Raw genomic sequence first — 27,145 nt, forward strand, 5'->3', positions numbered from 1 at the left:
GATCCGTCTCAACCTATCAGAGGGGCCGACCGAGACCGAGCGAAAGGGCCCGAGAAAACCACCCTTGGCGATTGGCTTGCCTATTTCTACCCCTTTCTCCGATAGGCTGCCACCCCCGCGACGTCGCTTTCCATTGGCTCGCTCGGGGCAAACGGAGGCGGGACGTCCGGGAGCAGAGATAGTGAGTGAGTTGAGTGAGGGAAGAAGGAGCGAGGCTGAGGAGAAGTTAGGGACGCTCGGAGATCGGAGCTGCTACCGGCGGAAGCGGGAAGCTCGAGCCGTCATGAGCGGCGGCGTCTACGGAGGAGGTGAGCGGCCTTGAAGGCGGGAGGAGGAGGCCGCCTTTCCTTTCATGCGGGCCGGCGGTGGGCGGAGCTTGTGGGTGCCCTCCCCCCCAGCGGCACTCCAGGCGCCGGAGGGAGAAACGGGGCTGAAATTGCCTGGACGGGCTTTCCGAGCCTCGGGGTGAAGCCGCCTTTCCCTCCTGGACGCCCCGGAGCCTCTTGGTGCGCGAATCCTAAGGGTTTACGCCTTTCCCGGCTTCCTTCCAGACCTGCCCAGCGAATATGATAGTATATATGTGACAGTTTGATTTTAAATGTTTAGTTTTTAAGATAATTTTTAACTTAACTATCCTATTAATTGGCTTAGAAATGTTTTATATATTGTATCTTTTTATCAAAATTTATTCATTCATTCATTCGATTTTTATGCCGCCCTTCTCCTTAGACTCAGGGCGGCTTACAACATGTTAGCAATAGCACTTTTTAGCAGAGCCAGCATATTGCCCCCACAATCTGAGTCCTCCTTGAGCCGGTGATGAGATTTGAACTGATGACCTATAGATCTACAGTCAGCTGTGGTGGCCTGAAGTACAGCACTCTACCTGCTGCGCCAACCCGGCACATGTTGTAAGCAGGCCTGAGTCCACGGAGTGGGGCGGCGTATAAATCCAATAAATAAATAAATTTCAGGACAGAACGGAAATATAATGGTTAAAAACAGTACGTGGTGTATTGATCTTTGCTTTGGTTTGGTTCCGTTCTGACGGACTGAATTCTTTTATTTCCAAGGAGAGGGTCACGCTAACTGATTTATCACTTGTATTTTTGTTACTCTAAATGGTCTATGATTTTTGTTTGTATGTCTGTACAAATATATGCATGTATGTGTGTATACATGCTCTATGTAAGTATATATATACATATGATATATCTATCATGTATATATATCTATACACATACATATAAACATATGTTGTGTATGTGTCTGTCTGTCTGTCTGTGTCTTATAATTATCTCTATCATTCTCTCTCTCTCTAATCTCATCTATCTTTTTCTCTAATCTTATCTATCTATAGTTATATCATTTATATATCTGTCTATCCAACTCTTATCTATCTATAATTATCTATATCATTTTCTCTCCTCTCATCCATCTATCTTATCTAATCTATCTGTCTATCTATCTCTAATCTTATCTATTATTCTATCTATCCATCCACACACCACGTATATTATACATGCACATACATTTTTAGCGGGCATCAGAATTTCATTTTTAATGTGTGACAGTGTGTTCAGAGAAAAAGATGACAATATAGGTAGTCCTCAACATACAACAGTTCTTTTAGCAACCATTCAAAGTTACAACGGCACTGAAAAAAGGACTATTTTTCTCAGTTGTGACTTTTTCGGCATCCCCAGGATCATCTGATCAAAAGTCAGATGCTTGGCAACCGGTTCATACTTAACGACTGTTGCTGTGTCCCAAGGTCATGTGATCCCCTTTTGCGACCTTCTGACAAGCAAAGCCAATGGGTAAGGTAGACTCCCTTAACAACCAGCTTGCTAACTGATCAGCTGCAGTGATTCACTTAACAATGTTGGCAAGAAAGGTCATGAAATGGGGCAGAACTCTCTTAACAAGAGTCTCGCTTAGCAACGGAAATTTTGGGCTCAATCACGGCCGAGAACTACTTGTAAAGGTTACCTTATAGCACTGCTATGTGTAATTGTTCACTACACTTGCTTGTACACTAGTATATATAAGACTCATTCATTCAGGAGAACGCTTGAATGACAGTTGTTCTGCCGGCGTGTCTCAACCGCCCGTAATTACAGGGTAATTAGTCCAGGAAGACACACACCACACGATAAAAGGAAAACCCAAAAGTTTTTATAAACAGAAAACCAGAAACAGCTCCCTTTTTAAATGTCAAAGGGATTTTCTGGTACACACAAGGCACAGGTTAAATGCAGTCCAATTGCTCACCCAATAACTGGGAAATGGAGTCCAATTCTAAAGTCCAGAGAGTCCACACGCACAATCCTGAACAGCAAAAACCATGATCTTGACAAAACAATGAATCAGATAAACTGCCATGAGGCTAAAACACCAGGCTGCACTTTTATCAGCAGCCCCACCCAACCACCGGTGGCCTCATTTTCTCTTGTAATAATCCTTCAGTTGTTGTCTCCTATGCATCACTCTATGCATGCGTAGATGTGTCATTAATTTTTGTTCAGAATCCAGGGATGATACAGATGACTGATCTCCTGGGCTGTCTGCCAAATTCCCCTCTTCCCTGTCACTCACACTTTCTTGGTCAGAGGAGACTTCGTTGGCTGATTCTACTGGGAGCAAAACAGGCCTGCGGCATGTGGATGTCTCCCCCACCTCCACCTCCACATTCCTTGGGGCAGGAGCTGGGCTAGAGCTAACCACAACAGACAGTAGATAGTTTTATGTCTTCTAAATGGTTATATGGAGAATTATAGCACTTTGTCAGTCAAAGCAAGGTAGTGCTTTTGTGCTGAATTGAAATGAATTGAAATGATGCCTTTCTGTCTGCAGATGAAGTTGGTGCTCTCGTGTTTGATATTGGCTCCTGCACAGTGCGAGCTGGCTATGCGGGAGAAGATTGCCCAAAGGTAAGCATGAAAGTGAAGTGTTCGATGAAGCCAGGAGACTTCATGACTTAGTAATACACTAAATCAAAGCTTTATATGAGTGTTTTAGTTCCCAGAATTCCCTATTCCCTCCCATGTTGGCTGGAGAATTCTGGGAGTAGAGGTCCATGCATCGTTCAGTTGCTGAGACTGACAAATACTGCTCTGTATAATGAATAAGCAATTGTGTATAATGAACAAGCATAAGCAATTGTGGACTAGTAATACATAAAACATTAGTTATGTGCTTATTCCTCATATTTGCTTGATTAAATTGGCATGCTCTGGGTCTTGTCAACAATGTTCCTGGTGGCACATATATTATTAATTGATTATTACTATTCTCCAGGCTTTCTTTTAGATGATATGTTCTATGTTTTATTGTTGTCTTTTGGAAACTGCCTACATTTGTAATAGATCGGGCAGCCTATAAATAATGATTAGAAATAATTATTGCCCATGAAAGATTACCTTTTCCGTCTCATATCACTGTAGTTTTGCTCTCTTAGCATCATATTCCTACAAATTCTTCTCTTGGATCTCAGTCATTATGTATACAACTCCCTAGGTAATAACTGACTTATTGCAGCAGCAAAACATTTCCTAAAGACCCTTGGTCAATTGCCTCTTGAGCTTTGTTGGCAGGAGAATGCTATGGAAATGAGGGATCCTGCTGCATGATCACTCCTTTTTGTTGCACCCAGGCTAGTTAAAATAATAGACCACTGGTGGTCTTTGTCGAACCTTGTATGTTTTTTCTCCATACTGTTAATTGCAGGTGGACTTCCCTACCGCTATTGGGGTGGTCTTGGACCGAGATGACGGAAGCTCCATGATGGAGATTGACGGTGATAAAAGCAAGCAAGGAGGCCCATCATACTACATAGACACAAATGCCTTGAGAGTTCCTAGGGAGAACATGGAAGCCATTTCACCTTTGAAAAATGGAATGAGTATGATGTTCATTTCCTCCTTTTGATCTTAAATTCTGTTTGCTACTTAGGGACTCCCCTGAGCTACTTAAGACTCAGTTCTGGAGTTCAGATGCCTACCCCTAGCAGTCATGTGATTGCAGTTTGGGCACCCAGCTAGCATTTATGGCCACCCGCAGTGTCCTGTGGTCATATGACTGATTTTTGGCATTTTCTTTCTGGTTTCTGGTGTTTACTTCCAATTTCCAGCAAAACATGCCCAACATTTGTGAAAAACATACTGTATTTTCGAAATATAAGATGCACCTTTTTCCCTCCTAAAAGAGGGTGAAAATCTGGGTGCATCTTATATACTGAATGTATCAAATGGAGCTTTCAGAGGTTGAAACAGTCTCTGAAATAGAATTTTGCAGGGCTGAAAATAACCTTTCAAATGGAACTTTGGAAAGCTGAAAAAGCAACCTCTGAAACGGAGCTTTGCAAGGCTGAAAAAACAGCCTTTCAAATGGAGCTTTGCAATAAAACTGTTCCAAGCTTTTTGCTAAGGACATTAGTCAGAAGGATGGATTTCTTATTTTTCTCCCCAAAAACTAAGGTGTGTCTTATAGTTTGAAAAATGCGATAATAACTACAGTGATCCCCCGGTTATTGCGTCCCCGACCATTGCGAACAGGGTAATTCGCGATTTTTCAACCCGGAAGTCAAAACACCATCTGCGCATGCGTGCCCTTTTTTCTATGGGCACGCATGCGTAGATGGTGCCCGGCAGATCAGCTGCTGGGCGGCTTCCCTGGGTCTTCCCCCTCTTGCTGGCGGGAGGGCGAGCAGCGGGCATCAGCAAGGAGTTTCCCCACCGCCCACGCAAACTCCTCGCTGCCGCCCGCCCTTCACCCGCCCACACCGTTCATTCTCGCCGCTTTGGAGCTGAGTCCTGAAGCGAATTCGCTTCAGGACTCAGCTCGAAAGCGGCCAGAGCGAGCGCGGACAAGCCGTTCGCTGTCGCTAGCTCTCGCCTGCCTGCCCGCTAGCGAGGAGCCGCCTGCCTGCCCGCTAGCGAGGAGCCGAAGATTGGGGGCGGCGCGGCTGTTTTAAAACGTCGCCACCGGCATGGGCTTGCCAGCACCCCCCGGACCCCCAACCCGGGTTTGGGGGGCTGCTAGGAAGCCCCCCATGCCGGTGGGGACGTTTTAAAACACCCGTGCGACTTTCCAATGAGTCCCGAAGACAAACGCGTTGTCTTCGGGACTCATTGGAAAGTCGCGCGGGTGTTTTAAAACGTCCCCGCCGACATGGGGGGCTCGCTAGCACCCCCCCAAACCCGGGTTGGGGGTTCGGGGGTGTGCTAGCGAGCCCCCCATGTCTGCAGCGCTACTTCGCGAAAACCCGCTCGTTGCGGGGGGTCCTGGAACGGAACCCTCGCAACGAGCGGGGGATCACTGTACATCAAAAAGAGTTTTAAAATCAAACACTGTCACATGGTGACTCACCTAATCCCAGTGACAACAGTAAATCTGGAGTCCATTATGGACACGGGTTGATGATTACCTTCCTGTGACATAGCAACTCATCCATCTGGGTATATTCATTGAACCATTCTTAAAAATACTCATGGTATATGCTACGATATAGTCAAAACAAACCGAATATGCTATTTTTTTCATTCATTGTAGAATGATATACAGTGATACCTGGTCATACAAACTTTTCGAGATACAAACCTGGGGTTTAAGATTTTTTTGCCTCTCCTTCCAAACTATTTTCACCTTACAAACCCAAGCCGCCGCCACTGGGATGCCCCGCCTCCGGACTTCTGTTGCCAGCGAAGCACCTGTTTTTGCGCTGCTGGGATTCCATTCTTTCTCTAATTCTATTTCCTCGAAGGTGTCCTCTATTACCTTCATTGTGTATTATTGTGTATTGGACAAAATAAATAAATAAATAAATAAACTCCACCTCCGGACTTCCGTGTTTTTGCGATGCTGCAGGGGAATCCCAGCAGCGCAAAAACGGGCGCTTCGCTGGCAACGGAAATCCGGAGATGGGGTTTCCCAGCGAGGGGAGCCTCAGCGAAATTGCAGCATCACAAAAACACTGAAGTCCAGAGGTGGGGTTTCTAGGACTTCCATGTTTTTGCGATGCTGCAATTTGGCTGAGGCTCCCCTCGCTGGAAACCCGACCTCCGGACTTCCGTTGCCAGCGAAGCACCCGTTTTTGCGCTGCTGGGATTCCCCTGCCGGGATTCCCCTGCAGCATCACAAAAACATGGAAGTCGGGAGGTGGGGTTTCCCATGGAAGGGAGCCTCAGGGGAATCCCAGCAGCGCAAAACAGGCGCTTCGGCTGGCAAAAGGGATGAGTTTTGGGCTTGCACGCATTAATCACTTTTCCATTGATTCCTATGGGAAACATCATTTCATCTTACAAACTTTTCACCTTACAAACCTCGTCCCGGAACCAATTAAGTTCGTAAGATGAGGTATCACTGTATTTATAATGCAAAACCGTTACTAATTTTGCTCTTTTAGGGTGTCTCATTTTTTGAGGGCAGTTTATAACAAACAGTTTATATTCCACCGAGAAAAATAGCATTCATTTTATGTTGTTACAGTTGAAGATTGGGACAGTTTCCAAGCCATCCTGGATCATACCTATAAGATGCACATTAAATCTGAAGCTTCATTGCATCCTGTTCTAATGTCTGAAGCACCAGTGAGTAAAAATTAGTTTTATTTCTTTCAAACAGCCTAACATGTTTCTTACCTAAATATCTGTTTAACTAGAATATTTGGATGTAACCTACATTTTTTTCAGACGTTTTGACCAGGAAGGTCTTAAAAATGATTAGTAGAAAGCCTGGTTCAAGTTCAGCTCCATATGAGATTTGAGCAAGTAATGTAAAGTAATGAGCTGGGATTAGTGAACTTCCTCTGAAATGCAGAAGTAACATAATACTCTTTTAGGCATTTCTAATACTTTTATATTATGTATAACAGTCTGAAAAATCATCTCCAAATAATTAAATCATGTCACTTCTTCTACTTGCAGTTCATTACCTAGCCAAACAATTTTAAAAAACTTTTAGAGCAGGGATGTCAAACTTGTAGGCCTATTGCGTTACATTGCACTGGCCACGCCCACCCCTGGTTTAACAAAGGGGGAAAAGTTGTGATACATAACATGATGTTGCAAGTTTGATATCCCTGTTTTCGAGAAAATTATATCTTTGAATAATTTTTTTTCTACATTTCTAAAAATGTAGAATTGATATATGTCTTGTGTATTTATAGTTATGAGATAGCCTTCGTAGAAGTTTTGCAAATTATATGTAGAATCATGAATCTGGCAATACATAAATTTTGAAATAGTTGAGGGCTTAGGGCCAGATTACTTACGGGAGTGCATACTGCCTCATGTATCACAGCGATCGGTTAGAGCCCATGGAGTTTGCCTTCTCCGGGTTCCGTCTGCCAAGCAATGTTGCCTGGCGGGCCCCGGGGGAAGGGCCTTCTCCGTGGCAGCTCCGACCCTTTGGATCCAGCTCCCCCCGGAGATTCGTGCCACCCCCACCTTTCTGGCTTTTCGTAAGGCACTAAAAACGCATTGCCTTTATGTTCTGGCCGACAGAATGAATGATGAATGAATGTTAGTCAAATGTCTTTTAATTACGCGGGGTTTTAGACTTAGTTTTTATTGCTGTTGGGTTTTGTTATTATTATTATTTATTAGATTTGTATGCCGCCCTTCTCCGAAAACTCGGGGCGGCTCACAGAAATTATATTATGTTTCTTAGATTTTCTTATGTAAGCTGCCCTGAATCCACAGGAAAAGGACGGCTTAGAAGTCCAATTAAATTAAATTAAATAAGTAAATAAATATTCTGTGATTAAGAGAGCATAATTTACGTTAATTTAATTCAGCCTCACAGATATGTATGAATCTTGTTACCAATTTGCAAGAAATTGGTAGGGAAGAATAGGAAAATGTCATTCTTCTGCTTCTTGTGTCTGAACAATAATTTTATATTTTAAATATTTTCTCTGTGCTTTTCTAGTGGAACATTAGAGCAAAGCGTGAGAAGCTGACAGAATTGATGTTTGAGCATTACAATATCCCTGCTTTCTTCCTATGCAAAACTGCGGTACTCACAGCGTATCCTAGAAACGTTGATGAATAAGTGAGCATCACAAGCACTATGCTGTTTTTAGGAAACAATTATAATTGGTTGTTTTTTTATTGTTTAACCAAGATCCTGTTGCTATGCTATTTCCCAAACAGGTACAATAAACTGTGAAAACTCATGAGACCATATTTAGGTTTTTTTTAAATATAAAAACTGGTTGCTTGTTAGGTTTATATATTTTGTTTTAAAAATCAAACTTCTCTAGGCTGGTGACCTCCATTGATGGGACCATGCTAGCAGGAGACTACAAGCTATCCTAGGCTTTTAACCATTTGTTTACTGACCGTTAGAAGTTACAACAGCACAAAAAAGTGACAATTTTTCGCATTTATGACCTTTGCAGCATCCCCATGGTCACGTGATCAAAATTCAGGTGCTTGGCAACTGGTGCATAATTTCAGTGCCCAGGGGTCATGTGATCATTTGCAACCTTCTGACAAGCAAAGCCAGTGTGGAAGCCATATTAGCAGTCGTGTTACTAACTTATAATATAATATAATAATATTCATATACATGATACTAGTAAAAAAGAAACATTAGAACGGGACGGAAGGCACGCTGGTGCACTTATGCACGCCTCTTACTGACCTCTTAGGAATCGGGAGAGGTCAACAGTGGATAGTCTAAGGGTAAAGTTTTGGGGGGTAGGTGATGATACTACAGAGTCTGGTAGTGAGTTCCATGCATCAACTACTCGGTTATCTTATTTCCTTCAGTTGAGTTTAGAGCGGTTTGCATTCACTTTGTATCTGTTGTGTGCTTATGTGTTGTTTAGTTGAAGCTGAAGTAGTCCTTGACTGGAAGGACGTAGCAGATGATTTTATGGGTTATGCTTAGATCGTGTTTAAGGTGACGTAGTTCTAAGCTTTCTAAACCTAGGATTGTAAGTCTAGTTGCGCAGGGAGGAGTGGAGGGCTCTTCTAGTAAACTATCTCGGGACATTTTCTTAGAGTGTTTATGTCCGAAATGTGATATGGGTTCCAGACAGAGGAACTGTAATCAAGGATTGGTCTGGCGAAAGTTTTGTATGCTCTGGTTAGTAGTGTGAGATTAGAATAAATTAATTATAAATTAATTTTAAACAAATAAATTAAATCACAGCTTATTATTGAAATTGCAGGCTAAATTATGACTGTATGGTAAGGGCTACCTAATGTCATTAGATATAAATTCATGCAATATGCAAAAGCCAAGCAAACTATGATGAATATGCTGCTCCTGTGCCAAAATTCCATTGTCTTCCTTGACTCCGCAACCAGCTTTGCGAATGGCAGATCCACCGGGTTGATCTTGGATAGTGGAGCAACGCACACCACTGCGATTCCAGTCCATGATGGGTACGTGCTTCAGCAAGGTGAGAAGCCTTCCAGCATGATCTGAGTTATCCTACTATAGAGCTAGACTTGACACATGTAAATGACAGGGATTGTTTGCACCAAATAAAACAAATTAAGTAAAAGTTGTTTCTGTGAAGAAGCATGATGGCCGTCAGTAGAGAGAATTTTTAATGGCCATGAGAGGATGTTCTGGATAATAGGCCCTAATTTAGAAATTAGTTCTTTTCAAATTTAATGAATAGAATAATTTTTTATTGGCCAAGTGTGATTGGACACAGAAGGTATTTGTCTTTGGTGCATATGCTCTTAGTGTACATAAAGGAAAAAGATACATTTGTCAAGAATCATGAGGCGCAACACTTAATTATAGTCTCGGTAAGTAATCAGAAAACAATATAAATAGTATGGATACAAGCAAGAAGTTACAGTCTTACAGTCATAAATGTGGGGGGGATGGGTGATAGGAACGATGAGTAGACTAATAGTAATAGTAATGCACCTTTGTGAATAGTTTGACAGTGGTGAGAGAATTATTTGTTTAGCAGAGTGATGGCATTGTGGGAAAAACTTATTGTGTCTAGTTGTCTTGGTGTGCAGTGCTCTACAGTGTCATTTTGAGTGTATAAATGCATTCATTTCTAACATGTACAATATATGAGAACTAGTTAGTTGAGTGGTTAAGGTACCAGACTGGAAAGCAAGGGATTGTGAGTTCAAGCCCTGCCTTAACACATATAAACTAGCTGGATGATCTTGGGCCAGTCATTCTCAGCTGAATTCACCTCTCAGAGGAGTTGTTGCAGGGAAAATAAGATGTACTCGATATGTTTGCTGCCTTGCATTATTTGTATATAATTATTTGTATATAAGGGGGTATATAAAAGATGATATATAAAAAACATTTGAAACAGAAATGAGTACTGTATATGTGAGCAGATAGCTGGGGTTCGTTTTTAAAACGACTCTTGCATTTGAAAAAGATGCAGCTGCTTTAACATTCAAATGTCCTTCCTTCCACACTAGCAGCTTTGTAAATCATCTCTTTCTAATGTATTGCAAAACACTAATCCATTAGAAGAATAAGTAGTAGTTAGAATATAGCAAAATAAAGCTAGAAGAAAAGCTAACTTTTCACTTATCCAAAGAATGAAAGAATTGGAGTTAGATAAACGTAACCCTCTGTGCTAATAGGCATATGTTGTAAGCAGTAGGTGCTGAGGACAAACAGCAGTAAGAGGGTTTGGATTAGAATCATAGAGTTGGAAGGGACCTCCAGGGTCATTGGGTCCAACCCCCTGCTCAATGCAGGATTCATTAAACCATCCCAGATTGATGACTGTCCAGTCTCTGTTTGAAGATAGATAATTTTGCTGGTCGTATTGGCAGTCATATTGGAATTTCTGTTCAAAAGGGAATCAGGAATAATGCAGGAAATAATTTTATAGCACTTCTAGAAGCACAGCCAAATATAATGAATATATGAGATACCAAAATAATAATAATAATAATAATAATAATAATAATAATAATAATAATTATTTATTAGATTTGTATGCCGCCCCTCTCCGAAGACTCGGGGCGGCTCACAACAATGATAAAAACAATATTATAATGGCACAAATCTAATATTAAAAAACTAAAAACCCTTAAAGGGTTAAATAGGGTTCAGGAGGGAAGTGTTTTTAACAGGAAAGTGAACACAAGAACAAGGGGACACAATCTGAAGTTAGTTGGGGGAAAGATCAAAGGCAACATGAGAAAGTATTATTTTACTGAAAGAGTAGTAGATCCTTGGAACAAACTTCCAGCAGACGTGGTTGGTAAATCCACAGTAACCGAATTTAAACATGCCTGGGATAAACATATATCCATTGTAAGATAAAATACAGGAAATAGTAAAAGGGCAGACTAGATGGACCATGGGGTCTTTTTCTGCCGTCAGTCTTCTATGTTTCTATGTTTCTATGTTTCTATCATAATTAAAAACCAAACAGCACATACATACCAAACATAAATTATAATAAGCCTGGGGGAAAGATGTCTCAAATCCCCCATGCCTGGCGGTATAGGTGGGTCTTAAGTAGTTTACGGAAGACAAGGAGGGTGGGAGCAGTTCTAATCTCTGGGGGGAGTTGATTTCAGAGGGCCGAGGCCGCCACAGAGAAGGCTTTTCCCCATATGGTTTCTTTCAAAAGAATTATCAGACTGCATGTGGCTTTTACAAAAAGAGATGTCATCATTTTTTCCTTTTGCTCTTGTGCAGCAAAATATAGCTTCTGGGAACACAGTGGCTCACGAGGACACAAAAGCTTGTTAGTCTGGTGTTAGGAAACATGAATTTGTCCACAAAACAAGTTTCTGTGTCAAATGTGATTGGTGGCAGTGTGTTAAATCTTTTGATTCCATTTGTGCCTTGCATCTAGGCATTGTGAAGTCACCTCTGGCTGGAGATTTCATTTCAATGCAGTGCAGGGAACTGTTTCAAGAAATGAATGTGGAGATCATCCCACCTTATATGATTGCATCGAAGGTAAGATCCTGTGTTGGATGGAATTAATGAAAGCTGCACTTTCTTGTAAATGTGAATCAAAAAGATGCCTTTTCATTCACAAAACCTCTGGTTAACAATAGTTTCTCCTACCTCTGTTGTCAGGCTTGGGGGAACGGAGACATCCCTCCCTTGCCTATGTAACTTTGTGCATGATATGACTGTGTGTATGTATTTTATCTATTGGGTTTTTTGTTTTTGTTTTTTTGTAATGTAAAACTGTTATTTTAGATTTTAATTATTAGATTTGTTACCATGTATTGTTTTTATCACTGTTATGAGTCACCCCGAGTCTACAGAGAGGGGCGGCATACAAATCTAATTATTATTATTAATAATAATAATAATATTAATATTAATAATAATTAAATTCCATGACTTGACCGTGTATTTAAGTACAGTTAGAGCCATACACAGAGGGTGCATGACTCACAGTGTGCTTCACTATTCCGAGACATAGATTGGATTTGCACAGTAAGCTATAATTACTCTGAGAACTTGCAATGCTCCATTTATGTTTGAATTACATTATCCAGTATCTTTTAACTTTGGTCATGGATGCTGGGAGTTATAGTTCAGCCACAGTTGAAGCACCCATAGTTTGTCCCTGACATAAACTACTCCACAGTTCGTGCATGAAACATGAACCCAGCTAATAAGATGTTATTGTGCTAAAGAAAGTATTTTACAGGGGTACAGTTTTGCAAAGCCACAATTATTTCATGTATTTAGCAACAATAAATGATGGCAGCTGAACTGTGTGAGTAGCTTTTAGCTTATTCAGGCTGGGATTATTCTGTTGTCTGCCTTGACTTAAAATAAAACTCTGTACTTCATCCTCAACATTCCTAGGTTTACAATCTCCTGTAAGCCATCTATGGAATGATAGTATTGAAATGTGATCCTTTGGAATGTCCTTGATTTTATATTCTAGGAAGCAGTTCGAGAGGGATCTCCAGCAAACTGGAAAAGGAAAGAGAAATTGCCGCCGGTCACAAGATCTTGGCACAACTATATGTGTAATGTAAGTATTTATCATCACATTAATTCACTTGGCTATATAAGAAGTATTTCCTGCAAAGCTCATTGATTTCTGTAATGAATGGTTCCTTTAGGGAGTGAACTGCAGCATGACTCATGGTTCTGATGTTTTAAATAGGATTCCCTTACCACATGCAATCCGTAAGTTGCACTATTAGTAAATGTTGGCGCAATGAAAAATTATAAACACCACCTGGATTTTCTGGGGAAAAGCAGGCCAATGGGAAAGTGAAAAGGAAATTAATAACATGATTAATATCACTTATAGGCCTAGAGATGGCGCTCTCGACTCACAATGAAGAGGCTGTAAGTTTGATCCTAGGTAGAGGAAGATATTTCTCTGTCTGGGCACAGTGAGAATTTATTTACTGAACAGTCCTCTTGCATTGGTGACAGGAAGGGCATCCAGACAGTAAACACTCTGCTAAAGATTAACATCACTTATAGGTAACATTTTACAACTCTAGGCACGTAAATCAGAGTTGACATGGGTCCCAGAGGACCTTGTCTTGTTCATTAGTCTTCACAAATTTACTTGACTCACTTTGCTCCAGCGGTTGGCCAACTTGTAAGTCAAGTGATTTTTTACCTGCAAATCCTGCAAACATGTCCCAGCAACCTGTAGGAGCATCTTTACTCTCACTTTCCTCCTGGATGCAATGGGTGAGTTTGAATAAAACTAGTGGACGGAAGTCAGTAGATGCCATAAGAACAGAGAAGAGAGTCTATTTCACCACTCTCACTACTGTAGTGTGCTTCCGAAACATGGTTACCTAACTCTGCAGTGTCACTGGTAGTATTGGTGTAGATGTCTAGGTGTTAATGGATCTTTCCTTATAAGAATTTACTTTTTCTTCCCTCTTATGCGTTGATTGCTCATAAGAATTGACCCTCTCAAAAGGTGACTCGAAAGCGAGTTGACCTGAAAAGTTGACTGAACTGCATTGCTTGATCCATGTGTTCTTTTAGGCTTCCTAGAGAATCTTATGTTTTGATTTCTGATGTTACCAAATGCATTTTGTCTTTTCTTAAAGAGGACTAGCATTTGGGGCTTTTGTGTGTGTGTGTGTGTGTGTGTTGGGGGTGGGTGGGAGACAACTTTGTAGCATTAGAAAGAGCAATTTCAGCTGTCAATTGCTGTTCTTCTGAGTTCAGGAATTCAGCCTCAAGCAGATTTTATTTATTTATTTTATTTATTGGATTTGTATGCCGCTCCTCTCCGTAGACCCGGGGCGGCTAACAACAGTAATAAAAACAGCATCTCTGAATAAGTGCAGAGAAACAAAACTCTTTGGATATTGTTTCCACTCTGGGTACTTGGTGATACAAAGTATTTCCCAACCTTTACCTAGATCAGTGATGGGCAACCTTTTGAGCTTGGTGTGTCAAAATTCGCCAAAAAACCAAGCATAACTCGGGTGGTGTGTCACCTTGAGAAAAAAACATAATTTTGTGCTCTCTCTCTCCCTCCTTCCCTCCCTCTATGTCTTTCTCTCTCCCTTGCTCTCTCTCTCTCTGTCTCTCTTGCTATCTCTCTCTTGCTTTTTTCTCTCTCTCTCACTCTCTTCCTTCCTCACTCATCTTTCTTTCTCTTTCTTTCTCTCTTGCTTTCTTCCTCTCTCTCACTCTTCCTTCCTCTCTCATCTCTTTCTTTCTTTCTCTCTCTCTTTCTCTCTCCCCCTTTCTCTATCTCTCCCCCTCTTGCTCCTCTCTCTTTTTCTCACTTTCCCTCTCTTGTTTTCTTTCTCTCTCTCTTGCTTTCTCTCTTTCTCTCTTGTTTTCTCTCGTTCTCTCTCTTGCTATCTCTTTCTCTCCCTCCTTTCTCTCTCTCACTTTCTCTTGTTTTCTCTTTCACACTTTCTCTCTCTCATTCTCTCTCTCTTGCTATCTCTTTCTCTACCCCCTCTTTGTCTCTCTCTCTCTTTCTCACTTTCTATCTTGCTCTGTCGCTCTCACTCTCTCGTTCTCAGGAGTCTAGCGAAAGTGATTTTTCCAAGGGTGCACCCGAAGCCGTGGCCGCCCCCCCACGCCTCTAGCTCCCTCGCGCCCCTGGCTACTCACCGCTGCCTTCGCCGAAAGCGCTTTTGTCCCGGGCTCTCAGCGAGGGGGCTGCAGGAGAGGCGGCGAAGGCGATCTCTCTCGTTCTCCGGAGGCTGGCAAAAGTGATTTTCAATGTCGGGGGCGCGGGCCGGCGCTCTCTCTCTCCCCTTCCCCCTGCCGGCTTACTTTGAATGTGGCAGGGGAGGGGGAGAGAGCGCGCCGGACCGCGCCCCCGACATTGAAAATCACTTTTGCCAGCCTCCGGAGAACGAGAGAGATCGCCTTCGCCGCCTCTCCTGCAGCCCCCTTGCTGAGAGCACGGGACAAAAGCGCTTTCGGCGAAGGCAGCGGTGAGTAGCCAGGGGCGCGAGGGGGCTAGAGGTGCGGGGGGGCGGCCGCGGCTTCGGGTGCGCCCTTGGAAAAGGGTGCGCGGGGGGCCGTTTTGGGGTGCGCTGGCGCTGGCGCAGGCGTGCGCGGCCCGGCACCCTCCTGCTCCCACCGCCCCAAAGGACATTGATTGCCTCCCCGCCAGGGAAGCTCCAGCTGGGCGGGGCGCTGCTGGTGCCTCCGCCCTGGAGCTCTTGCCACCGCCATCCCCCGGCTACTACCTGGTGCCGCTGCTGATGGCGCCCTCCTCCTCTTGCTGCCGGTGCAAAGAATGAAGCTCTCCTTTTTCCCCGCCTTCCTTCTTTGGGGCCCAGCAGGAGGGCCCCAGCAACAGCAGCATCGGGCAGTAGCCGCGGAGGCACCGGCACCAGCAGCGCCCCGCCCAGCTGGAGCTTCCCTAGGAATTTCGCGGCACACTGGTTGGGAAACGCTGGGCTGGTTTACTCACTATGGATTGATGACTAAAAGAAGAGGGGGCGCTACCCCCGCGAGCGAGTCCACACTGTACTTTCCTATTCTCGCTCTTCGCACGTTCGCGTCCCTTTTTATTTTGGTGCTCAGAAAGTCAACAGCGCGGACCCTTTAAGAACCTGCGCTTGCGCTCTGCCGGCTTTTTTTTCTCTCCTTCCCGGGCTGGGTGGGGGGGAGGCGAAGGAGGCGCGGGCTTCTCCAAGCAGCAACGAAGGAAAACAGAAGGGGGTGGTGAGAGTGAGGCTTTTTTTTTTTTGGCTCTCGTCGTGTGCGTTTGGTGGGCGCGCACAGACGGCGAAGATGGCCCACACGCGTGCGCCGGCACATTCTCTCTGAAAGTTTCTCCGGCGGCCGCGTGTCACTGAAAATGGCTAAGCGTGTCAGTGCTGACATGCGTGTCATAGGTTCGCCATCACTGACCTAGATGCTCCTACATGGGTATAATATAATATAATAGTGATATTGAGAACGTGGTGTCCATATTGTCTAAATTGGACCTTTGCTTTGCCTTTATTTTTTTAAAAATGTACTGTATATAGCAGTACATCTACCAGATATCCTTGTGTGAAAATATATTTTTTTCTTCTCCCATAGTGTGTTATTCAGGACTTCCAAGCTTCTGTCCTGCAAGTTTCTGATTCAGCTTATGACGAGCAGTAAGTCTTTCTTAATAATTTATGGGAATGTTATGATGGCTAACACAAGGCTGTCTTCTGATCTGAATTGTAGACCGGCTCCAGTCTGATTGAAATTTGAACAAGTGTGATAGTGGAAGAAGTGGCTCTGCCCTGTATCAGTAGGGATGGAAAGATTCCCCTTGTTGAGATGATGATGATGATGATGATGATGATTAAAATAATATTTATGCCGCCGTTCTATTTAGACTCAGGGCCGCTTACAACATTTATTCATTCATCCATCCATCCATTCATTCATTCATTCATTCATTCATTCATATTTATTTATTTATTCAATTTTTATGCCGCCCTTCTCCTTTGACTCAGGGCGGCTTGCAACATGTTAGCAATAGCACTTTTTAACAGAGCCAGCCTATTGCCCCCACAATCCGGGTCCTTATTTTACCCAGCTCGGAAGGATGGAAGGCTGAGTCAACCTTGAACTGGTGATGAGGTCTAAACCGCTGACCTGCAGATCTACAGTCAGCTTCAGTGGCCTGCAGTACCACCCCGGCTCTATGGTGCTGATACGCAAACTGTTGAACATATTCAACAAGTTTATGCAAGATGTGCATTCTCTGGTTCCTTAGAAGATGTACATGAAACAACGCCAGAGGCTGTAACCTGGATAACTGAATTTGACATCCAGTTAAGAGGCTACTGCCAAACTCCCATAAACTCCCATGTTTCTCCAGCACTCAATGACCTATGACCTATAAAGCCCTACATGGCATCGGACCAGATTACTTGCAGGACCACCTCCTGCCTTCTGCCGCATGAGTCTCAGCGACTGGTTAGGTCCCACAAAGTCAGCCTTCTCCAGGTCAACTAGACAATGTTGCTTGGCGGGGCCAAGGGGGAGAGCCTTCTCTGTGGGGGGCCCGGCCCTCTGGAATCAGCTCCCCCAGAGATTTGTACTGCCCCCACCCTCATTGCCTTCCATAAGAACTTGAAAACCCATCTATGCCTGGGGTCAAGGAATGCAAAGTATGTTTGTTATTGAAAGTGAATGAATGATTTTAATGCTCCAGTGTTTTTAAAGTAATTAATTATACTAATTGGATTTTAGACTTGATATTTTATACTGTTTTTATTATGTTGTGAGCCGCCCTGAGTCCTCAGAGAGGGGCGGCATACAAATGAAATAAATAAATAAATAAATAAATAAACAAACAAACAAATAAATAAATAAATAAATGTTTTGTTTATAATTACCTATATTTGCTTCTCTTCCATCATGTTCTCATGATAAATAATAAGTATAAATGTTACATTGGACATCTGGTTCTCCTTTTGGCCTCTATTTCTAACCCTACCAGTTTCTTTCTTAAAGTCCTTTCTAAGCAGGCTGAAATTGTTTTTCCTTTGTCTGTAATCTCTATTCTCTCTCTCTCTCTCTGTGTGTTGGGTGCCACCATTATAGCATCTGATTGTAGCAACAATATTTCTGATTTCTAAAGAAAACCCAGATCGAAATTCCTTTCAGATAATGAAAAGGCAAAATGTAGTCTGCTATTAAAAACATAATAAAACCCATTCTGTCCTTCACTTTACACCAGAAATGGAGAATTAAAAACTTTACTGGATATTAATTATAGCTCTCCTAATTCGTGTGAACTTTTGTGTTGATAAGGGCATATGGGATATTTTGTTCAAACATCTGGAAAATACTGAGTTTTCAAGAGACTCTTCCACTGTTATTAAAATGCTATTTTTGAGATATCTTGAAAAGTAATTTCTTTTATAAAAAGAGGAAAAGAAATGCTTATTTACTGAATGTCATCTGAAAATGTCTGATTTTCATTTCCAGGGTGGCTGCGCAAATGCCAACTGTACACTATGAGTTCCCCAATGGCTACAATTGTGATTTTGGCGCTGAGCGATTAAAAATTCCTGAAGGCTTGTTTGACCCGTCAAATGTAAAGGTAAAAACTAAGCAAGACAGAATGGAAGTGGACCCTTTGGATATCTGTGTCCAGTGGTAGTTTTATCGAAACAGGTGCAAAATCTAGAATCTTTTGTGAATTAGAGAAAAGTCACTGTGTTTTGTGTTTCATTGACATGCGATGCTGAGGCTCTTAGTCTGTGTTATAATACATTTATTTACCAATATATTGTAGTTCAGACTTCGTTGTTCTCAGATAGAGATTTTAATTCTCCATCATGGGTTGTTCTTGAGTTATGCCTGTAATGAAGACTGCCCATTATGGTTGACAATCATGGCAGTTGTAAATCATGATGATTGTAACTCAGAGCTTAGGACCTTTTTTTGCCATTGCTTGTAAAGTGGCCACCATGGTCATTAATGATCTGGTCATTTTCTGTGTGCCAGATTTGCTGAAAATCAGAAGTACAGTGTTCCCTCGATTTTTGCGGGTTCGAACTTCGCGAAAAGTCTATACCACGTTTTTTAAAAATATTAATTAAAAAATACTTCGCGGGTTTTCCCCCTATACCACGTTTTTTCCCACCCGATGACATCATATGTCATCGCGACACTTTCGTCTGCCTTTAATAAATATTTTTTTTAATAAACTTTAATAAATAAACATGGTGAGTAATAATCTGAATGGTTGCTAAGGGAATGGAAAATTGCAATTTAGGGGTTTAAAGTGTGAAGGGAAGGCTTGTGATACTGTCCATAGCCAAAAATAGTGTATTTACTTCCGCATCTCTACTTCACGGAAATTCGACTTTCGCGGGCGGTCTCGGAACGCATCCCCCGCGAAAAGCAAGGGAACACTGTATCCTATTTTTTGGTGTATAAGATGCACCTTAGTTTTTGGGGAGGAAAATAGGGGGGGGGGATCTGCCTACCAGGTATTCATCTGGCTAGCATCCTTAGTCTGGTCAGCTTCAGCACATTATCCCATGGTTAGGGCTTTTAAAAAAACCTTATTCCGAGGAGCAGCAATGAAAAAAAGCCTGCAAAGACTTATGGCTGGAAAAAAATCTTCTGTCAGAGTAGCAATAAAAAAGCCTGCAAGTTGGCTGGTAAGGGTTGGGAAGATCGTAAGCACTTTGTTAGGGCTGAAAAAAAAAGCTTCAAAAAAGCTATATTCAGCGTATAAGACACACCCAAATTTTCAGCCACTTTTAGGTGGGGGAAAGGTGTGTCTTATACTCTGAAAAATACGGTACAGTGATACCTTGTCTTACAAACGCCTCGTCATACAAACTTTTCGAGATACAAACTTGGGGTTTAAGATTTTTTTGCCTCTTCTTACAAACTATTTTCACCTTACAAACCCACTGCCGCCGCTGGGATGCCCCGCCTCCGGACTTCCGTTGCCAGCGAAGCACCCATTTTTGCACTGCTGGGATTCCCCTGAGGCTCCCCTCTATGGGAAACTCCACCTCTGGACTTCTGTGTTTTTGCGATGCTGCAGAGAAATCCCAGCAGCGCAAAAACGGGTGCTTCGCTGGCAACGAAAGTGGGGTTTCCCAGCGAGGGGAGGCTCAGTGAAATCGCAGCATCGCAAAAACACAGAGGTCCGTAGGTGGGGTTTCGAGGACTTTGGTGTTTTTGCGATGCTGCAATTTCACTGATTCCCCTGCAGCATCGCAAAAACACAGAGGTGGGGTTTCCCATGGAGCCTCAGGGGAATCCCAGCAGCGCAAAAACGGGCGCTTTGGCTGGCAAAAGGGGTGAATTTTAGGCTTGCATGCATTAATTGCTTTTCCATTGATTCCTATGAGAAACATTGTATCGTCTTACAAATTTTTCACCTTAAGAACCTCGTCCCGGAACCAATTAAGTTTGTAAGACAAGGTATCACTGTATATGCTAGATTTCGGCAAAACATCAAAATGTTTAGTACATGAAGTACTAAAGTACAGTGTTCCCTCAATTTTCGCGGGTTCGAACTTCGCAAATGGCCTATACCATGGTTTTTCAAAAAATATTAATTAAAAAAATACTTTGCGGGTTTTTTTCTATACCACGGTTTTTCCCACCCGATGACGTCACATGTCATCGCCAAACTAATAACTTTTGCAAATAAATAACAAAAAATTATTGTTAATAAATAATTGTTTATAAATATTAAGATCACTAAGTGTCTTATTCAATGGTGAGTACCAGTAATAATGGTGAGTAAATGGTTGTTAAGGGAATGGGAAATGGTAATTTAGGGGTTTAAAGCGTTAAGGGAAGGCTTGTGATACTGTCCCTAGCCAAAAATGGTGTTTTTACTTCCGCCTCTCTACTTCGCAGAAATTCGACTTTTGCGGGAGATCTTGGAAGGCATCCCCCGCGAAAATCGAGGGAACACTGTAATTTTCATTAGTTAAAGTATGTCATAACAAGGAAAAATAAAGAGATTCTGTGACGCATGCACTTTTTCTATTTACTAGAATTACCAGATGAAGCTTCCCATTTCATGATCCCCCCCCCCAAAATTGGGCCATCTTTGAAAAAAGACTCAGTGTTTTTACTAATTCTGTCTCTGATGTGATCGAAACTAATGCCAGACATTCTTTCTCCTTTCTAGGGCTTATCTGGCAATACAATGCTTGGTGTGAGTCATGTGGTCACTACTAGTGTTGGAATGTGCGATATAGACATTCGGCCGGTAGGTATTAATTAGGCAAAACGGGAGGTTATTTTTTTAAAATTAAAATTCGGAATGGAAGCAAGAACTATGCTGTGATGCAGTAATCTGCACTGTTCAGAGCTATTTGAAAGCCAGTTGTATTTTTACATTTGATCTTACTCAAAAGGTGAAAAAGCAATATAGTTCAGTTGTATTTTTCGGATAAGCCCAGATAGAGCTCAAAGGCTGCAGACTGGATGGCGATGGTTTAATTCTTGTGTCATTGGTAGAAACAGGAATAGCACTGGCACTTAGACTTATATACTGCTTCATAGTGCTTTACACCACTCTCTGGGTGGTTTACAGTGTCATCATATTGCCTCCCAACAATCTGGATCCTCATATTACCAAACTCAGAAGGATGGAAGGCTAAGTCAACCTTGAACTGGTCAGGATCGAACTTCAGGCAGTGGGCAGTGTTAGCGTGCAATATTGCATTCTAACCCTTGCGCCACCATGGCTTTCATGATGATGTTGAATACTCTTAGCTAAACTCTAAAAAAAACCCCAGGTTGGATTAGGCCAGATTCCAGAATTAACCTTATTTTTGGCAAATAAGCTGCTTATAAAGAGAAGGGGCAAGAGCAAAGAACGCACTGGCTTGATAACATTAAAACTCATACAAAGATGGACATCAAACAATACCAATCAACTATATTTAATGGGTTTCTTTTAATACGGGGTTTTATAGTTTTAGATTATGTGTGACTTCTTTTTATTGTTTTGTATCTTATTTGTATTTCTATTTATGTTATTATTGTAAGCCGCCCTGAGTCGTTCGGGATTGGGTGACATAGAAATCGAATGAATGAATGAATGAATGAATGACTGAATAAACAAACAAAATGAAAGAAACTGTGCCAAGGAAATTGCAGGGTCTTGCCCAGGCACTTTATGAGAATTGGGCATGATTGAACAGAAGAGGAAAAAAAATAAACTCTGAGATTTCACTGTAAATATTTGTTAGATCCGAAGCCTGATCACAAGAACTTGATTTCAGGGAATGCAGTCTGGCATGTGTTTGCAGATTAGGGCTGTGCTAGTTTTTAAGCGCAGAATCCACAGTTGTATCTCAAATGTGCAAACTTGATGAAGAATCCAAATTGTGTTTCTTGTTTACTGAATTAGGCATTCCTGTTGCCAAAATACTGCTTTGTACGGAATTTTAAATGTTCTTTATACAGTATTGTGGAAGACGTTTACTAAAAAGGGGAAGGATATATCCTCTTTTGCATAAGAACTAATTTCAAGTTTTAAATTTGTTAGTGGAAATGATCTTTTACCTCCTTGGCCTGTTTAATAAGTGATACAAGAGGATGTAATTTTCTTTCAAATTCTGTGTAGGCTTGTGCATTCTATCAAAAAGCAGATTACAGAAAGTTACATGTCCGGTAATTTATGTGTTTTGCTTTCTTTTTCCAGGGCCTCTATGGTAGTGTGATTGTAGCAGGAGGAAATACACTACTACAGAGTTTTACAGACCGGCTGAATAGAGAACTATCTCAGAAAACACCTCCAGTAAGTGTGTCATTTACAGCCAGTTAGTTGCCCATATTGGCATATTTGAAAAATGTTGGGACCTACCTTAAAACCCACTATCTATATAGATACAAAAGATTCTGGTTTGTGTTGAGCATTGTAAATAACCATGTTAGTTGTTCTGTCGGGGTCTCTGGTAGACTCCTCCCAAAAATTCACAGGTACAAATTTCAGACACACACACGTTTGGAAATTCAAAACAATGTTCTTTATAATAAAAATTCCCTTAACCTAAGCCCTCTTTTTGTATAGCAAAGAGCACTCCTCTCCAAACAAACTGGTAATTGGTACAAGTCCCTTATCAGTTCCGTGATACTTAGCTTGCAGTTGTAAGGCAATTCACAGTCCTTCTTCTTTCACAAAGTGAAACACACTTTGCTCTGGTTTAGTTTCAAAGCGGGGACAAATCAGCACACAAAAGGTCAAAGTCAGCAAAGCAGTCACGAAACACAACGATCAGATAATCCTTCACAATGGCCAAACCCACAGGCTGCTCTTTATAGCAGCCTCACTAATTACCACAGCCACACCCAACCACAGGTGGCCTCATTTTCTTTGATAATAATCTCTCAGTTGTTGCTGCCTATGCATCGCTCTCCCATGGGTGGCTGTATCATTAACTCTTGTTCTGAATCCAAGGAGGAGCTAGATAATTGATCTCCTTCTGAGCTGTCTGCCACACTCTCTTCCTCCCTGTCACTCATGTCTTCTTGGTCAGAGGAAACTTCATCATCAGATTCCACCAGGGGCAAAACAGGCCTGCAGCATGTGGATGTCTCCCCCACATCCACAGTCCTTGGGGCAGGAGCTGGGCCAGAGCTAACCACAACAGTTAGTAACTATGGTTAAAAAAAATGAGGTTAGCTCTGTGTGTTTCAGCAAGTTTGGGCTTTAGAATTTGATGAATCTCTGCTATTTTTGCCTCAACTGGGTTGCAATTTCCTAAGAAACTGCAACATTATGTAGCTTCAAAGACTGTATTGGGAATGTGATAGTTGTGGTAGCTGCTTCTGAAGTGAAAAATAACACGGCTGAGCATATCCAAACCTTTCGATGTTCCTCAAGCAGTTTTTTACCGATCTGTGCTAGAGCAACAGGATATTTGACTTGCTATATAATCAGAGTTTATGAAGTTCTGGAAAGCCTTCTCATCATCCAGTAATCACCAGATAAGGTGGGATTATAAATCCTCGAATGATAAGGAATTCTGGGATGTGTAGCCCCAACATGTGAGAGACACTTACTGAGGAAAGAACGTCATCCTTTTTCTTTCCTTAATTGTTTTATGACAGGAATGTCTAGTGTTAGTTGACCAGTGTAAAATTTAGGGAACTCTTGTGGATGTAGAATTGGGATTAAGGTTTTTCAGGCATAGTTTGATGGTGATATTACAGGAAGGTGTGGTTACTTTCTGCTCCTTCCTGGATTTTTAAAAATGCTGCCAAAATTCAACAACAAAATGCATTTATTTGGGGAGGCCAGAAATAAGATGGGAACGAAACCATTGTTTCTCCTTCCCCTCACCTGCCAAGGTCTCCAACTTTTATTTTATTTTTATTTGAAGGAGCACAGCTGTTAAATCACTCATTTTGCTAATTTAATTTTTGGGACATAACCTTTCGATATTAAGAATATTAAGAATCAAAGTGGGCTGTGTCCCTTCTAACATAAAGCAATAGTCTTACTTGAATTATTGAGGAATGGTTTGAGCTATCTGGTCTATGTATTCCACAATGAAGAATGTAAGCAAATATCACAAGTTGTAATTTGGAAAGCCTGCTCCCGATGCACAATGACCGTCAATCTCTCTTCTGATTTCAGAGCATGCGGTTGAAGTTAATAGCAAACAACACAACGGTGGAGCGAAGGTTTAGTTCCTGGATTGGTGGTTCCATTTTGGCTTCTTTGGTTAGTAAACTATTTTGGCTGCTGATGGTTCCTAAAAAGATTGTGTAATATGTGATTGAGAAAGGGAAAAAACATTGAATTTTGTATGTATGGGTAGTCCTTGACTTACAACTGGTCGCTTAGTGGCTGAGATTAAAAACGGAGCTCCCCAGAGCTACTTATGAGTTAAATTCAAAATTATGTCAGCTATGCCCCTCTTGCAATCACACAATCACATTTTGAGCACTTGGCAACCATTTATATCCATTTGCAGGATCCAAGAGTCACATGGTTGTGATTTATCCCCCCCCCAACCCCCCGAAATGTGAATTTATGACAAAAACATCCATTATAGACAATGGATATACATAAGGACTGTTGCAAAAAAAAAGTAGTAAAATGTGGCGTAGTAATAGCCTAAACATCGGCATCACCTACAGTTGTAATTCTGGGCTCAATTAGTTGTAAATTGAGGAATATCTGCAATAATGGAATGGGGTTGGGAAGCAGGCCCAAGGCTAGCAGGGAACCTGAAGGGCAGGTAGAAGAGCAGGAGGTGCTTCATGGATGGTTCAAGCATTGATCCCCTATTCAAAGTCTCTGTGCTCCATTTAATGACCACATCTGGAAGAGCAAACATGAGTGTCATGCCACTATCAGAGTCTGATTCTACAGCGGAAGATGAGCTGGAACAAGAACTGACAGTGAATGAGAGGGCAGCTTTGTTGGCCTTGGAGGAAACTCGGGAAGGGCAGAGTCAGGCCAGGCCAGGCTGTTCAGAATTAGCAAGGCCAGCAATCAGGTAGGAAGAGAGTTCAGCAAAGAGCATGAACCCCACCCTTTTAATGCAAGGGCTTGGAGAGCGCAGAGGCGGGATCAGCTCAGACAGAGGAGGCCACTCATGAGGAGTGTCCAGCCCAGTTTCACCAGGCACACCTGGGGAAGGAGACGCTGTGGGGAGGGGCATTTTTGGGGAACAAACTCCGATTTCCTGGAGTGCTATGTGCCGACATTTGAACTTACCAAGAATCCTTGCAATCCTGTGTGGCATTCTGGATTGATTGTCGGGATCTTTTACTCCATGTACTCATTGCTTTCTTCTTGTTTTGCTAAATAAAATTGGGATTTATTGCCGTGCAGCCTTGGTGTAAACAGTGCTGGGCTGCACTAATTGTACCGTGTCCTGGGGCATCACAGTGGGATCATTGAGTGAAGCCCTTTCTGACTGCATCATGGAGAGCTGAGGTTGGGTCATTAAACGAGGCGATCACATGGGCACCCCGCTTAACAAACTGTTACAACTGGATTTCATAGTGGGCAGGCTCCATTACGGTTGTGAAGTGGAGGACTACCTGTACAAGCCAGATTAGGCATAGAGAAGGATATGAAGGCAAGAAAATACTGCAATAAAGTTGGGGGGAACTGAGAAAGCAAGGACGATAGTGTAATCTCATAAGGCAGGTTGTACATAACTTGGTTTCTGTGTGCCACAAATATGTATTGTGTTATGTTTCTGATTTTTTTTTGTAGGGTACCTTCCAACAAATGTGGATTTCTAAGCAGGAGTACGAAGAAGGGGGAAAGCAGTGTGTAGAAAGGAAGTGCCCATAAACCCCACGAGTTTTAAAGAATCTGCCTTCCTGTGGCTTCTGATTTTTTTTATAGCTTTAGTATACTCAGGAATTGAAACGTCGTCTCTTCTGTAGGAAGTGTATAACTTTTGTGCATCCTGATTTTTAAGGTTTTTTTTTAAAAAAAATCCTAATATTGGAAAAGGCCAAACTTGTCCTGTTTCACAGCACGGGGATGCTTTTTATCCATTTCAAATGCAATAACTTTTATACAAGCTTTTTTTAGAAAAAATAATTTTGTATAAATATCTATTTTCTGCAAAAGAAATTCTCCCCGAGACTGATCTATAAATTATGGTTGTAATTTCTTGACTTTGGATAAAGATGACGGGAAAAAACTGTATCTGCTTACAGGTTGGTCTTCCTTGTGCTAGCATCAATAAATTTCTCTAGTTTGGCTTTCCTGCTTCTTTATTTTACATTGTATATTCAAGTAAAGGTTTTGGGTTATTTTTATACCTAGAGGGTTTTTTAAAATGTCTACCTATTACTATTACATTTTCTATATCCGGAAAGTATATATTAGGGATGTCAAACTTGATTTCATTAGGGTTGTGTTTGAACTTGGGAGTGGGGTGGGTGGGTGGAGGGAGTGTCTAGCTCAACATCACTCTTGTTGAGTGCCAGGAAAATAGAGTTTTTGTGGGTAGAGTGTTACTGAAGGCCATTGCAACAAAAAATGGAGCTTGGTGGGTCGTGTTGCCTCCCAACTCCATTTTCCCTGGTAGAGGCAATGTGGGCCGGTCCTTCACTGTTTCCAGGGTGGTCCCGCGGGCCGGATCTAAGCATCCTGTGGGCCAGGTGGGTCTTGAGTTTGACACTTGGTACATATGTATCTACAGCTAAGCTAATCATTGTTTGTTAACACAACAGTCAGTTTGAGTTTAACTACAGGACAATGATACTGTGGAATCTTCATCAGTGTGATTAG

The 27,145-nt window shown here is 42.0% G+C and overlaps 1 protein-coding gene across 3 annotated transcripts; it reads left to right on the top strand.

Moving 5' to 3' along the window:
* On the top strand, positions 1-26,613 carry ACTL6A (actin like 6A). Of its 3 annotated transcripts, none has more exons than XM_070753669.1 (14): positions 1-308; positions 2,857-2,933; positions 3,730-3,904; positions 6,490-6,590; positions 7,933-8,030; positions 9,321-9,415; positions 11,822-11,928; positions 12,881-12,970; positions 16,480-16,541; positions 18,373-18,487; positions 21,056-21,136; positions 22,580-22,675; positions 24,518-24,604; positions 26,114-26,613. In XM_070753669.1, exons 1-14 carry the CDS (start codon positions 284-286, stop codon positions 26,192-26,194), a joined length of 1,290 nt encoding a protein of 429 aa, XP_070609770.1. In that variant the 5' UTR covers positions 1-283; the 3' UTR covers positions 26,195-26,613. The 3 variants fall into 3 exon arrangements, with proteins under 3 accessions (XP_070609770.1, XP_070609772.1, XP_070609773.1); XM_070753671.1 differs by lacking the exon at positions 1-308 and adding an exon at positions 321-506; XM_070753672.1 differs by lacking the exon at positions 1-308 and adding an exon at positions 420-572.
* Positions 26,614-27,145: the final 532 nt, after the last annotated feature.

The sequence above is a fragment of the Erythrolamprus reginae genome, chromosome 5 (assembly GCF_031021105.1).
Source record: "Erythrolamprus reginae isolate rEryReg1 chromosome 5, rEryReg1.hap1, whole genome shotgun sequence".
Taxonomy (NCBI): Eukaryota; Metazoa; Chordata; class Lepidosauria; order Squamata; family Dipsadidae; genus Erythrolamprus; species Erythrolamprus reginae.